We start from the raw sequence: 15344 nt of genomic DNA, 5'->3' as shown, positions 1-15344 counted from the left end.
GCTCCTCCTCGGAGCTATCCCCCACGGTGGCAATGGCCGTATCGTCGTCCCCTACCTCGTCGTCAGCTTCGTCAAACTCCTCGTCCCCTGCGTCATAGGCCTCCCCCTCGGACGCGGGGCTAGAGTCCGAAACCTGCTGGACATAGTCGTCTCCGACTTCTTCCTCGAATATGGGGGCGCCGACAGCTTGGCCTGGAGTCTCGCAGCCCGACGAATCTTGAGGGTCTTCTTGCACCGGAACTTTGAGCAGGCCATGCACCTGGCCTCGTTGTGGTCCGGCGACAGACAAGTGTTGCACACTGGGTGCACGTCGAGGTGCGAGTATTTCGCGTTGCAAACCGGGCACCGTTTAAACGGAGTCCGTTCCATGTCTGGAGCGTCGTGTAGGCCCGTCGCGCCGACAGCACGCGGAAGGGCAGCGAGAGTTCGGAGCTGGAGAAAACAGTAAACCCGAACGAAAACGATACCGGCGCCAAGCCTAAAGACCTTTTGGTCTCGAGTGAAGAAAGTTAATAACTATCGGTTCCGACAGAGGGAACCGACACACATCCGAACCCAATGGCGGAAAAAAACAATCTGGGGATGGAGGCGATGCCCATGCGCACTGTAGTCCAGGGGAGGAGCCACCTATCTCGTGATACTTCGAAGACTCTTCCAGGACAACAATGTGCAATCATCCGGACCCAACACTAGGCGGCGATCTATGCACAGATATGAATTCAGCAGCCCACATGCCTCGAACTGTCAAGATACGCAATTTGTCTAGTAATGTTGATCATATGCCACTGTGTAAGGAGTCTTTATATATTTGAAAAACTTAATAAAAACAGTTATTTGAAGAAAAGAAAAAAAAAAAGGGGGGAAGAAGCGATGGATGCCTGGACATTAAGCGAATGAGAGGTAACTTTTAAGGCAAAGAGGGATAGAGTCCCAAGATCCGTGCATTGAAGTTTAGCACTTGACAATTGGCTTACCGACCTTTGCAAGTAGTGGTTACTTTTCTGTAACAGATCTACTTACCAAATGCTCATGTTTAGTAATCCTTCGATAACCTGCAGGGTTTAGTAAAGTGTCTGCAACGAATATACACCATTGGAAATTGTAGCTCATTTCAGTATGAACATTTTCTTTTTTTTTTTAGAAGATCAGAAGTGGCCTTTAACAGCCATTCATCTTAGCAGAGGTAAAGTTGATTCTCAATTGACACTTAATGGAATCACTACCTAAAACAGCCATGATTCTCATGGTAACTCTTGGATCTGAGAAAAGTGCAAAAGGAAGAACAACATATTCAGAGCATTTGGCTATCACAAACCTCGGCAGCCTCATGTGCTTATTTTCTATCAGAAATTGGAACCCAACATCCCGAAGATACCATCCAATCTTGTGCTTGGACGGCCTAAAGGCCCTGCAGCAGCGCCATGTTGAATTTTTAGAAGTTTGTTCAAAAAAAGTAAGTACAGGTGTAGGCTCCCCCTTTTTCTCTGTACCAGAAAGTATAGGGCTTAACACCCCTTTCTCTCTTCTGGCAGGGAAATCCATCTGTTGATCCCTTTGATATGAGAGTTTGCATCTCATTCATCAAGATTACGATGTGGTGAGAAAGGTGAGCAGTTGCTGGCCATGAAAAAAAAACTGTTACTACCTCAAGAAGCAAGTGCTGCAACATTAGCCTCTGCTGGTTGAACTGGAAAATACCAACCAGAGACCCAAGAAAGGACTCAGATTGCTGGGAGTGCAGTTAGGTACAAGAGGGTGTGAAACCAGTCTTCTCATTCATTGACCAAGTGCTGCCAGGGAGGCAGTCGATCTTCCTGTCGGGTTCTATTAAATTGGTGGTAGGGCCCTCGCATGATTTGCCATCACTGGTGGAATTTTGTGATAGCATGTTAATCTTGTGCCCAAAGACTGGGCGGATACGTGCATCATTTCCAAGCATGTCCGCATAGGCCTTTCATTGTATTCCTATCATCTCGCAACAGGAGTGTAGAATAATGTATCACAGGTTCTGGCAGACTGAGCATGGTTAGAAGTGGCTATTGTGCACAGCGGGTGGGTGCATCTGGCTAGTACGCAGGAAGTATTGGAAACGGTTAAAGAAGGGCCACCTGACGCAAACTTTACGGTGTAGGACAGCACAGATCCAATTAAATTATGTAACTTTGAAAAAACTGACAAGGGTTACACACACAGCTATGCTAAACTATCAACAAAAACAAGGGGACCCAATAAGTACCTAGGGACCTTGGGCAATCAACTATTAAGGAGAACAACGGTCCATAGGGTTAGATTTTTCACAAAACAAATGGAAATATAGACTCCAATCAGTACTATATTAGCAAGTTTTTCAGTACCCAGCCGGGCCTGAAATTTTATTCAAGTATAAACACAATTAAAAGACCACCAGAGAGGTCTAATGCAAAAGCTGATCGGGTACAAGCCTGTACCTATCCAGAGCACACTCGAACAAGGTTCGGGGGTGAGAGGGTAAGAGAAGAAAAGAGGGTAAAGAATATCAGGCAAAAAGAACATGGGAGCCAATTGTCCCTTGCATCATTAGCACATTTGCAAAGCAAGTTCAGACAAACAATTCCTGTAACGATATTGACACAATGGGAAGGTTACGGAATTGCAAAAGTGTCGACGGCGTTTCGATCCCTGGCTCCTAGTGAACTGGGTTCATCATCAGGACTTTAACAATATATTGCCTGTATGTACTTTTTGAAAAAACCTGTTGATAATGGGAAAAACGCAAGATGGGAGAAAAGAGAAAGGAAAATTCTTGTTTAAATACAGCACTTATTTCAGGTACTATGCACTTAGATTCACAAGGTATTCATTTGTGTCATGCCAAGGTGCTCAACGATAGATTTTGCCCATTCATGTTGACTTCATAATCATTGTGTTCCAGAGGAGGATGCATGACTCAACTTCTTAACAAAGAGGAACTGAAATGCATTATACTTTTGGATACAATACAGAAGGGCCTGAATCGCACTGAAGACTGGGCTGGATTGCTTTAAATCGTCATATGGTTGTTTGAGAGACTGGCTAAAGTGAAACAGACTCCAAAGACCACCGGAACATTTTTCAATTATGACATCTTTTTATGGTTTCAGAGATTGTTTTTAGAGTTGACTTGTTCCAAAGGTGTTTTCGAATAATGTCTGATGATGTTCAATAGCATAACCAAATACTCAATATGGACTGTAATTGTACTTTGAATCTCGAAACAATTGTTAATATGTTCATAAGCCAGTCTTCTAATAATCGACATCAGAGTGTAATGGTTACTGAATGTACCTCTAGAATGTATTTCAAAACATTCCAAATGCATGAATACGAGCACTGAAATCACTTGTTTCGCCCGACGGTGTACTTATTTGACACATTTCTAAGATGGCCGCCATAGGGACAAACCCCTCCCCACCCCCTTTTCACTCCCTCTTCCCTGTTTACTTAAACACACTGTGCCGGTCAATAGCTCACTTCCGGATTTGCGTAGAGTCGGCGCAGTGCCATTGAGCACGCCGTTTGTATTCTGCTCGTATTGTGAGCAAGGCAGCATCGTCTCTGTACTCAAGGTAAGGGTTTAAAGGTTCCCCTTGCCTTCTTGCCACCGGCATCTATTGCCTTTTACTTAACTATAATCCCGCTTTTTTCTAGACCCTGAAATATTTCGAGTGCCCACCCTCGGGAGGTTTGGATATATTGTATACCTCCGTTACGGATGATTCATTCTAAGCAGGATAACAGTAAACAGTAACATTCCTAACCAATTGAAATAGGATCTCGAGGTAACCACTCGTCCCGCTCTCCCACGCCACTTGTCGTTGCATGTAAACGTTGCTCGATCCTAACCGATCCCCTTCATTTTTAGGCACTAGTCCTCCACCCAACCATCTCTTCTAGACTCACAGGAGTTGATTGAAGATCGCTCGAAAAGGTTTGTCCCCTTATCACCTAACATCGCTGAAATCACAATAGGCACGTAGATAGTCTCGCCCTACTGATTCTTGGATGTCCACGCTGTGCATGTTCACGACGCAGTCACCACAGCTCCTATCATGAAACGACACTCTAGCCACAAACACGACAGCGTCGCAAATCGAGTCAGTTTAAATTAAAACCCGCTTGCACTTTCTCTGAAAGCATGAGATTGGAATACTATGAATATGAAGTCCACATGATCAGTCACCACTGCTCCAATCTCGGAAACGACACTCTAGCCACAATCACGACAGCGTCGACAGGCTCACGGTGTAATGATTTGATTTGGTTTTTAAATTAAATCCTTTTGCACTCGCTCGGAAAGCATGAGATTGGAACACAATGATTATGAAGTCAACATGAATGGGCAAAATCTATCGTTGAGCACCTTGGCATGACACGAATGAATACCTTGTGAATCTAAGTGCATAGTACCTGAAATAAGTGCTGTATTTAAACAAGAATTTTCCTTTCTCTTTTCTCCCATCTTGCGTTTTTCCCATTATCAACAGGTCTTTTCAAAAAGTACATACAGGCAATATATTGTTAAAGTCCTGATGATGATCCCAGTTCACTAGGAGCCAGGGATCGAAACGCCGTCGACACTTTTGCAATTCCGTAACCTTCCCATTGTGTCAATATCGTTACAGGAATTGCTTGTCTGAACTTGCTTTGCAAATGTGCTAATGATGCAAGGGACAATTGGCTCCCATGTTCTTTTTGCCTGATATTCTTTACCCTCTTTTCTTCTCTTACCCTCTCACCCCCGAACCTTGTTCGAGTGTGCTCTGGATAGGTACAGGCTTGTACCCTATCAGCTTTTGCATTAGACCTCTCTGGTGGTCTTTTAATTGTGTTTATACTTGAATAAAATTTCAGGCCCGGCTGGGTACTGAAAAACTTGCTAATATAGTACTGATTGGAGTCTATATTTCCATTTGTTTTGTGAAAAATCTAACCCTATGGACCGTTGTTCTCCTTAATATATGCTCAACTATCATGCACTGTTGAAAAGTAACTTTAAATACCCTTTTTCACATTCATGCAATACAGTGTGATCCCGGAATGCCATTAAAAAAAAATTAAGAGTAACATGTTAACATAGTCACTGACAACCCTTGCAGGATGTAAAATGTAAATGTGCAGTCGCGGCGACACCACAAGACCAATGCGGACCATTTTGTCAAAAACGTGTGCACAGCGACATGAAGTGACCATCCCAAGACTTTCACAATGTGGTCAAGGGGAGAAGGTTGTACAACAGCCAGTTCTTGGATCCCCTGTGTGCTACTCGGCGGAAATGATACCGAAAGTATACTCTGAGTTTATTTATTGCCATATTTATTTTTTTTAATCAACTGAATGCTTTGTGCTAAATACTCGATAGCAAGTCACACATTATTTCAACAGAAACCAAGGTATGACGAGACCGGGACAGCTAAGCTAGGACCCGAATATATGCGGAACTCTGTTATAATCATAGCTCTGATATACAAGAGCACTAGCATACGTAAAGCCCTACCTGACACTATTTCAAGTCAAACGTTAAAAAAATCAACATATCCGAAATAAAAGAAAAAAAGACTGCTATCCTTAACCCAAAATACTACAAATCCCAACATGCACCAGCGGCCTTACTTGTAAAACAAGCTGGAGCACTGTTAAGATGCCTGTGGTGAAAGCTTTACTTCCGCAGATGACTTCAGCAATAGGAATGGTTACCTTTCCGTAGCTTTTTTGAGCACTTCTCTATTTCACTGTAAAAAACTTGCATGGTGCATTCCCTGTTTATTTTTGTTTCTTGATCCAGTTGTTCCAATAATTAGGCCTCTGTTCTATTCTAATTGGTAACGACTGGTACCATTACATTTTCAGCCTCCTCTGAAGAAGGGTGAAAACACCAGAGATGCATTGGGCTCTTCATTCAAGCTTTGATTGATAACATTGTTATTTGATTAAATATTATGTACATCCAACTAAATGTGATGTAACAATAGTTGGATAAGAATGTAGAGTGGTTCCTATGTTTTTGCTTGAAAAACGTCATTGAACAATTCAAATATTTTGTACTTGTTTGTACTTGCTCAAAATGAGTAATCTAGTAGCCTACTTTACTTCGCTTCTAGAGCACCTTCGGGTGCTACTGGGCATCAGATATTTAATCTCTGGGACGAGCAGGATCCAACACGAAGCAGCACACATACTTTGATTACTAGGATTATTTTACTAGGATTAAGCAAGTACACTAGTGAGTGCAGGATAGGTCTTTATTGATAAAAAAGTATCTAAAGCCCTGTCAGGATCAGGGAAAAACCGGAAGTTGGAAGAAAGTGGAAGATTTAGACATTGAAATCTGCTCTACAGACTCTACAAGAATGAACGAAGTAGTGATCGAGACAATAACCTCCTACTTCAAAACTAGGATAAACAAATAGAACAAGCCCAAGATCCTCTCCTAATCCATTACATTATACGACAATTTGATCCATCCACCAATGTGTCCTAGCTCAGTAGAAAAAGCTGAGAAAATACAGAACATATATAAGGAATTAGATCGAAGAATACACCACCCCTCTATAGCACAATAAACTGTCCTTTCTTCCAACCTATGAATATGGAAGAACTCCATAAAATCATCCTGACAACATCCTTGCACTCAGAAGACCATTCACATTTACTGGTCAGAGCATGCTCAAAAGCTTTCATGCCCCTTCTACTTAAGATTGTGAACGCTTTACTAACAAGGCACCTTCCCACACTAGCTTATAAGCGGACATGCAACAACATTACTTAAGAACAAAAAAAAACTTAACACTGAATCATTTGAAGCAGAGACCAGTGATAATTTTACCATTTGATGGGAAAATCGAGAAAGCAGTAAGTACTAATTTTGTTACACCAATTACCAGTAATTACCTCAACAAAATTCAGCCTCGATTCTGGCTGAAACATTAGCACAGAATCAGCCTTCCTTCACATGACTGTTATCACCCTCAAAATAATAGGAGGAGGGAGCTGTCAACTGGAACTTCAATACCTGATGGCAGCTTTCGTCATGGAGTCGCACAACCTTACTAAATATATGCTTTGAACCAGAAATGACATTGAAGCACTGTATTTAATAAGGTCCATTCCTTCCCATCAGCCCTTACTCAAGTGATTCAAATTTAAGCATCTACATCAATATTTTATTACCCAATCTGTGTCATCCAGAAGGATCATCATCTCTTAACTCTACATGGAGCCCAAGTAGAGAATATTACAAGTGGAGAAAATAACAGCACTACATCAGTACACGGACAATATCAAACCCTATTTTAGGATATCCAACCTCCTCAAACATTATCAACCTGGAAAACTGCCTTCAACGGATCATCGACTGGACATCGGAATTCACACTGAAATTGAACTCAAACAAGACAGCATTAGTAGTTCTACATTCAAACAATGGCTGAATGAACTAACTCCATCAAGTATCAACACTGAATCCTTCCCTGGGGCTCAAGTATCTTGGGTTCTCAGTTGAAAGCTCTGAACTTTACCAATCACATAAAAAATCCGATGAAGGAGGCAATGTACCACATGTACTGTCATAGAAAATAAAAGCCCCGTTCCACCCAAAACCTTCAAACCCAGAGCACACTTAGTGGCAGAGAGAACACCATCCTAACCCGTCTCCATAAATAATCCATTTCATCCCTCATAGCCACCTTGCATGAGGCAGCTAGGCCGGTAAACACCAGGAAATCAGTCCATATTACACCCATTTTTAAACTACAATGGCTCCCGCTAGAACCACGTATTATCTTCAAAATCAAATGCACAACGCACAAACCAGTGCAACACAGGGTTTCTTTCATAATTAAAAGATAATGCACACTTCTGAAGGCCTAAGAGAAACAAGAGGAAAAGAGCTTAATCCTAGAGATTCCTGAAGCTTAAAAATAAAAGTCATAACTGCCAGGCCAGACAGGTGTCCACGCGTCTAGCACCGAAACTCAGGAGCCAAATAAAATAAGACTTAAGAACCATGTATTTATCTTCCACAAAATGTGACTTCATACCCCCTGGAGCTCCACCTCCAGTTATCAGCACTCAGACTAAAGCTTCAGGAGCAGTCAGGACGTGTTGGAGATTGCACTGGGCATCATCAGTGAGGAAGCTGCATCAACACGGAGCATAGTAGGTAAAGCGAAAAGCTGAACTCTCAAAGCTCCTCGTCTAATCACTGGGTGGAAACCATTTCACTATCACATGCCGAAAGATGTATCAAAGGATGCAGAAGTACCTCATTGGCCGAGGGGGTCCAGCACAGCCGTCCCATGCCAAACACACATTGGACCCGCTTCTCCAACTCCCTCAGCAGGCGCAGCCCTTGCTCCTCCTTCAAGTAGCGGGCGATGCCAGGGTGCTCCAGCTTCACCTGCAGAGTGCCAACGCCATTCATGATGTCCCGTATCACCTCCTCAGCAGTCTGGCAGGCCCCAGCACCTCCAAGGATCTGCAGAAGAAAGAGGCAGGTGAGACCAAACAACCAAGGAGATACCTCGCAGGGACAGAGGCATTAAGGTATGCACCAATGAGAGGTTCCGGGATCTCTACAGGTAAGAGGAAGGGCTTGAGCTCTGTCCAGACGACACCAAGCAGCAAGGGGGATTGCATAAGTAGTTCTGTGGGTTGAGAGTTCTCCGTAAATCTGAGGGGCTTGGATCTCAACATGTGATAAGAAAGGGCAAGCTATGCACGGGTGAGAAGGAAGGGTGAAGCTCTGCACAGGTGACAAATAATGAACTATCCACATGTAATGTGGGGCTGAGCTCTGTACAGGTGGTGAAGTCTGTAATATTTACTGAAGAGCGGAATGTCTGAGCTCTAAACACATAAGTGGGTGCATACGTTCTGTACAGGCAAATAAAGGGTGTTTATATTGTTAAGAAAGTGTGAGATAGTGGGCTGAGATAATTAAAAAGAAGTAGCGATTAAAGGGGAGGGGAGACATGAAATGTGGCAGGGTGGTAGGGGGAGGGAACAAATAGGCACCAGAAATATTGTAAATGGCTCCTGGAGTTCCTATGCGCTGGATTGCAGTGTGTGCTTTATCTGTACCACTTATTATAAACAATAAAATGTTTTTAAAAAAATTTAATTAGTAGTAGCAAGTTCTCTCTCTCTCCATTAAGCTCTCTTGGGGAGAAAATGGGGTTTGAAACAGATGAAAGAAGCACAAATATGTAAAGTTGAATCAGGATGACTGAGGCCTGTGGGAAGGGACGGGGTCTCCACAAGGGAGAGGAAGGGTTCAGATCTGTTAAAAGTATAGGTAAAGGGGGAAGACAAGTAGGACCGGCAGGTGAGAGTGCGCTGATATCTGTACATGTAAGCGGGATGAGCTTTACAGGTGAAAATGTGGGACTGGTGTCTAAACAGTTAATGGAGTTGATCCCAGACAGGCAACCTGTGGCTAAGTTAAGTGTGCAAGTGGGAGAAGGAACCAAGCTTTGTAGAGGTCAGTGTGAGCTAATCTCTGTGCAGGTGACAATAGGGTGGACTCTGCTCGGGTGAGGCACACAGACCAGTCCCGGAGGCAAAGGGGTTCAACTCCTTCCAAGTGACAAAAAGTGCAGGGATCTGGCTGGTAGGGGCTTCTTACCTCCAAATCATGCTTTTGTCCACTAACATACTTATATGGTTATTCATTAGGAACTTGCATTTCTAATGTTTACTCTGTAGCTAACAGCTCCCCATTTTCTTCCCTCTAACTCTGCAGGTGATCAATATTAGAAGACTGATTTTGAAAGGTGCTTTGAGTAAATGATTGAAGAAAGTGTGTAGTGTGACTTCACCCAATAGCTGCTTTCACTCACCATGGACTATTCCCATTCCGTTTTCGGGACACTCAAGCCTTTGTATCAAAGCATTCATCTGTGTTGGCTTTTCCTTTCAGCAAATCAAAGAGACATTTGAAAAATGATTGTACAAATTATATGTTTGAAAAGACTGCAGTGTCATGCAGGACCCCGCATGATTATAGATCTAAGCTCTCTGTGGACTATCCTCTTTTTAATGTCCATGTGTCTCCCTTGGCATGTTTAAGTTGAATTCTAGAACTTGTAGTCCTGTTTTATAATGGAACAAACAAGACTACAAATCTGAGAATTCAAAGAAAAAAACCTGGACTAGAGCAACACTTTACACGTGGACGAGGGCATCTTGGCAGGGCCGACAGAGCTGCGAAATAACAATAAATGTTAAAGGTTTTTAAATGTGATTGAGCTCGACTTAATCGCATCAACTGATTCCTACTAGTTTGGTCCATCGACCAAAGTAGCGGAGTACCTTGATGCTTGGAAAATGATAACTATTAAATAAAATGAATAAAATGTATAAAATGTATATGGTTGGTGTATAGGTTAACTAGGTACACCGCATGTCTTGCAGCTCGTCTACTTATCACCATTTCAGGGACTGTGTGAATATAAATTTGCGATGATATGGGCTCCACCAATGAGTAAATGGTAAGAAATTTCCGGAATTGGTGATGTATAGCAAGGGTTTTAGGTTAGTCACACTGCATCACTACATACCTTTTGTACCAAGAAAGGAGGGGGGGCACATGGCTTCCCAATTGGGCACTCCACTTGCTCCCCGTCAGACCTGGCACCATTGGCGTGGGTCTCCCTTCCATTTTTGCTGTTGCAACATGTTTTTTTCTTGTGTTAGATGCTTTAGGCACTGTGCCACTGCTGTCCAGTGCGAGTGCTCCCTACTGTAAATTGATGTGTTTATTAGTGGTTCCATGATTGGATATTTGGTTTACTTGTCAGACCCTAGTACAGTGCACTGAGTGTGCCCAGGGCGTGTAAATCCAAATGCTGCTAGTGGGCTTGCAGCACTGGTTGTACCACCCACAGAAGCAGCCTTGTAAAATGTGTGTAGGGTCTGCCATTGCAGAGCCTGCGTGCAGTCTGGTACTGTCATGCTGACTGGCCACCTGCCAGTCCCTAAACCTTCCCTTGTCTTCATATTAGTCACCCCTATGGTGAGCCCAAGGGCAGGGTGCATTGTAAGTATAAGGTAGGACAAGCCCTGATGTGTGTGGCATGTCCCAATAGTGAATTACAGCCATTATCGTTTTTCACTATTGCAAGGCTACCTGTTCCCCATAGGCTAAAATGGGCTGCTGGATTGTTACATGTTTATAATCCTAGAAGACTCCGAGAACATGGTAGAAATTAGAGTTTAGTATGCCTGGACTCAGAATAATAAAATACATCTTTTAGTAAAGTTTATTTTAATATTCTAGGTTTGCAAATACCACTTTTAGAAAGTAGGTATTTGCTTGCCTAACCATTTGAGCCCGCCTCTGCTAGGTTGCGTATTCCTTGTCTGGGTTTGTGTGTGACAGGACTGGGGAATTCCAGGAGACAGGCTGGGGCAGCCTAGTGGTAAATAGGGAGATCTGCAACAAGATGGGAGGGAGGAGTTGCACCTGGGACCTGAATAGGACTGTGCCCGCACCCCACAGTGCTGGCTCCACCCCCTGTGGGGCGTCCAATGTCTCTGCCCTGCACACTGAAAGAAGAGAAGGAAGACTTTTAACAAAGTGCATCGGGACTGTACTTGCCTTCCACAATGCTGGCTCCACCTCCTGTGGGGCGTCTGATGTGCCTGCCGTGCGCTGGGAAGGAGATGTCTGGTAAACAGAGTGCTTCAGAACTGGCTTGAACTGGGCACAGGCCCCTCTCCCCTCAGAGAACAAAGGATTTTGGGGTATAAGTATTGGGACCCTGATCCCATGAAATTAGATCACTCCTGGAACTGACAAGAAGAAACCTCTGCTGAGGTGAAGGAACCTGAAGAAACTGAGGAGAGACTATTCCCAAGCTGAGGTGCTGCTTGGGGGATTGGCCTGCAGTGGTTGCCTGGCTGCCTAGAGAGGAGAAAGGACTTTGTGGATTTTACCTTTGCTTTTCAACTTGTACTAAAAAGATCTCCAAGGGCTTGGAAGAGAGCTTGCCCCATGACCGAAGTCCCAGGACCAGTTGATTTCGCCAGCCTTTGTGAATTGCTACTGTTCCAGTGGCTACAGAGGCAGGGAGCTGTGACCGACTCGTGACCGACTCATGACCGGCCCGGTGTCCTGTTGGCACCGCACTGAGCAACGACCACCTCGAACAACGCAAGCTCTGTGCTCACCGACTCAGTTTCAATGCCGTCAACGAGCCGTAGCCTGCACCGCGACTGGAAGGCCACCGCAAAGTGCAACGCCTCGCTACACCGAACCGAACTAGTCTGACCGACGCGGTCACTGCTGCTGACTTAGAGTCATGTGACAGCCCCGGAGTTGGGCACCGCTTAGCACACGTCTCGACGACCCGCCCAACTCGCACCGCTGTCCGGACTGACCGACGCCAGCTCCCGAACTCCGGCTCGAACGCTGCACCGTAAAGCTGGAAGCACCGCAACAAGCAACGTCCGCCCCGAACAACGCAAGCTCTGAGCTCACCGACGCAGTCAACGAGCCGTAGCCTGCACAGCGACGGAAGGGACACTGACCTGCAACGCTTTCTTTAGCCGCACCGCGACGATCCCCGGGACCGGCTCGCACATCCTTGCCGGCCGCCTCAAGAAAAAGGTACTGTGTTTGAGTCGGTCGGCATTTGAGTGGGTCCGGACCGTAGCGGTCGGCTGGATTTGTTAGACTGTGTTCTTTCAACACGCCTAGCCGGACAAGGCTACCGACTCGCACAGAACTTTGATTTACACCTTTTTAACCAGAACTCTTGAATTTTAATAGTACTGTGAATTATTTTTGTCGTTTATTGGTCTTGTGATACTTCTATATAAATTATACTTCTTTTTTTATATAAAACCTTGTGTGGTGTCCTTTTGTAGTGTGGTCACTAGATTACTGTATGTGGTCACAAATGCTTAACTTACATCGCCTCTGAACTAGCCTTGACTGCTCGCGCCACGCCGCCTAGAGGGTGAGCAGGGGTTATTTTAAGAGGGTAATTCCCTTGCCCTGACTTGAGGAGAGGGTCCCTGCTGGTCACAAGTACATACCTGTGCCAACCAGAGACCCCCAATTCTAACACTCCACAATCATGTCCTACATTGGATGTTAATAACTGTGAATCAAGTTGTTCGTCTTGGATACTAGCTCCCTAAAGACTCATACAGAAGCATCCATTTCTTGTTCCCTACATTAAGCCACCTTTTCTCCAAAATAATTAAAAAAACATTCTTTAATCAAAGCCAATTTGTTTCTGTAACTTCACCAGTGAATGTGAGAAGGGTTAACATGGCACTATCCTCCGGTTCCTGAGTGTACAGAAAAGTATGTGCATCCCGTCAGACAAGACCGGTTTAAAAAATAAATAAACATACTAAAATTCTAGGTTTTGGCTACGATGAAAGCTCTAATAGCAGAGGATACAAAAAGAAAAGACGCTAAAACTGAAATGTGCTGCACTGTAAACCTGAAAACCGCATCTCCTGAAAGCCTAAATGAACAACACACAGTAAAATTCTACATCTAGTTGATAACTATTGAAAATAAAATAAATTTGTTTTAAACTTATGGGTAATTTTAAAAGGCACTTCTGAAAATAGGAAAACCAATTGTAAAACATGGTCAATTGCTGATAATGATAAGGACATCCTTGATTCTCAATATGCAAAGATTCTGTTTGAAAATGCGACTGATTAACTATGTTGGTAACACGTTTATAGTCTATGATGACAGGGTTTAAATAGTTTTAGTGGGAAATAGCAGCAGGCTCTGAACAGTTCAGGTCCAGGACAGAAACTAGGAAGGATTTGAGATTTTACATTGGATACTGCCAACTAAATCGGGATACAAAAAAATGCAATAGTTATAATTGCCTCTTTGTTCTCATCTTAGGATGTTAGATGAAACAAGCTCCAAATAGTTTAGGCTTTGCAAGCTAAAGAGATATTTACTCCTAAAGAAGGTGACGGTACTTCAAAGTGGATTGTAATACATCAATGTATTACTTTTTTCAAATGGTACGAAAAAGGTTTATTTTGCTGACGTTTGAATTTTAGCTTATATTAAACCTTTTTATAAAGCGCACATACACTAAAGGTTTCTTGGTGCAAGGGCGTGATCAGACAATAAAACTGCTCAGTGATAGGCTTTCTTAAATAACCAGGTCTTCATATTATTCCAAAAAGGTATCCTTGTGAATGTATAAATGCAAGGAGTGCCATAAAGCAGGAGCTAGGACCGACAGACTACATCCTCAAATGCGCTTTTTGACAGAATTTAGGAACACTGAAAATATTAGCGGATGAAGAACGAAGCTGCCGACAGGGCGTGCATTTTTTTAATCTCTATGCTATGAATTAAGGGCCAACGCCATTAATAGCCTGAAGAGTAAGGCAGCAAACTATAAAATTCACTCATTACTCTATGGGGAACTAATATAAAGTTTTCAAAACATGGCTGACTTGGGGCACGTGGACGACTGTAGATTAGGCGAGCTGCCCGTTTCTAAATAACCTGTAGTATGTATAAGAGAGATGGGCAACCACAAGGGAATGGAGTTTGCATAGTCTAGTACAGACTAAAACTATTATAACTAAGTGCATCCTGTGTCAGAAATTGGGCAATCTTTCTCATCTTTATTTGCATAAAGATGCAGCTGGAGATCAAGGAGTGCTCTCTGTCGATTACAACCCCTAAATGTAAATGCCAGCATGTGTAAAGCGCAAAGCTACCACCGACTGGGGTGTCACGGCGCTGGGGGCCGTCGGGTAGATTAAGCAAGCTATTGCCCAAAGTCGCATGGTGCTGGGCTAACCTGCCGCCGGAGCCTGAGATCGAACCGTGAACCCTGTGGTCCGGAGTCAGGCACTCTGGGGAATTATTACCCATCCACTCTCAAATATAGCGCATATTTTGAAAATTCTGCTGGTAAGTGGTGGTGCCTTCCAGGTGGAAAATGAGTAGCGAATCATACGCAGACCACCACAAGATGCAGTCCTACATTGTGTTCAAGACTCCAAACATGAGTTAACATGAAAGGAGGAAATCCATTTTGCAACAAAAAAAAATTGTAGTCTCCGATAAATTCAAGTAAAGGGCTCCTACAGCAAACAATGGCGTGGTAAGTGTTAAATCCCAACCAGAACTAAACCAAGCCACACTGCTGAACACAAACATAGTCTATTAAACAAAGGGAACTTCTGGAAGTCTACACCATTAGCTATGTTATGTTAGCATTACTTAGTATAGCGCAGCGAATCATCCCCGAAGAAATCTCTCAGCGCTTTGCTGAAGTATGAGTCTAGTGTAAGTAACTAAAACAGTCACGTTTTTAGACCTT

At 43.6% G+C, this 15344-nt stretch overlaps 1 protein-coding gene across 3 annotated transcripts in view; it reads right to left on the bottom strand.

The window, feature by feature from the left end:
• The window catches only part of PARP10 (poly(ADP-ribose) polymerase family member 10), a 453255-nt gene that overhangs the window by 296886 nt on the left and 141025 nt on the right, over positions 1–15344 (bottom strand). For all 3 annotated transcript variants that reach the window (XM_086966532.1, XM_086966534.1, XM_086966533.1), the window contains exon 6: positions 8279–8491. In XM_086966532.1, coding sequence (XP_086822658.1) covers positions 8279–8491 — 213 coding nt within the window. The remainder of the gene's footprint in view (positions 1–8278; positions 8492–15344) is intronic.

This window comes from Lissotriton vulgaris, chromosome 4_1, assembly GCF_964263255.1.
Source record: "Lissotriton vulgaris chromosome 4_1, aLisVul1.2, whole genome shotgun sequence".
NCBI classification, from domain to species: domain Eukaryota; kingdom Metazoa; phylum Chordata; class Amphibia; order Caudata; family Salamandridae; genus Lissotriton; species Lissotriton vulgaris.
Note: the sequence above shows the minus strand (reverse complement) of the source record. Positions and strands in the feature narration are given on the sequence as shown.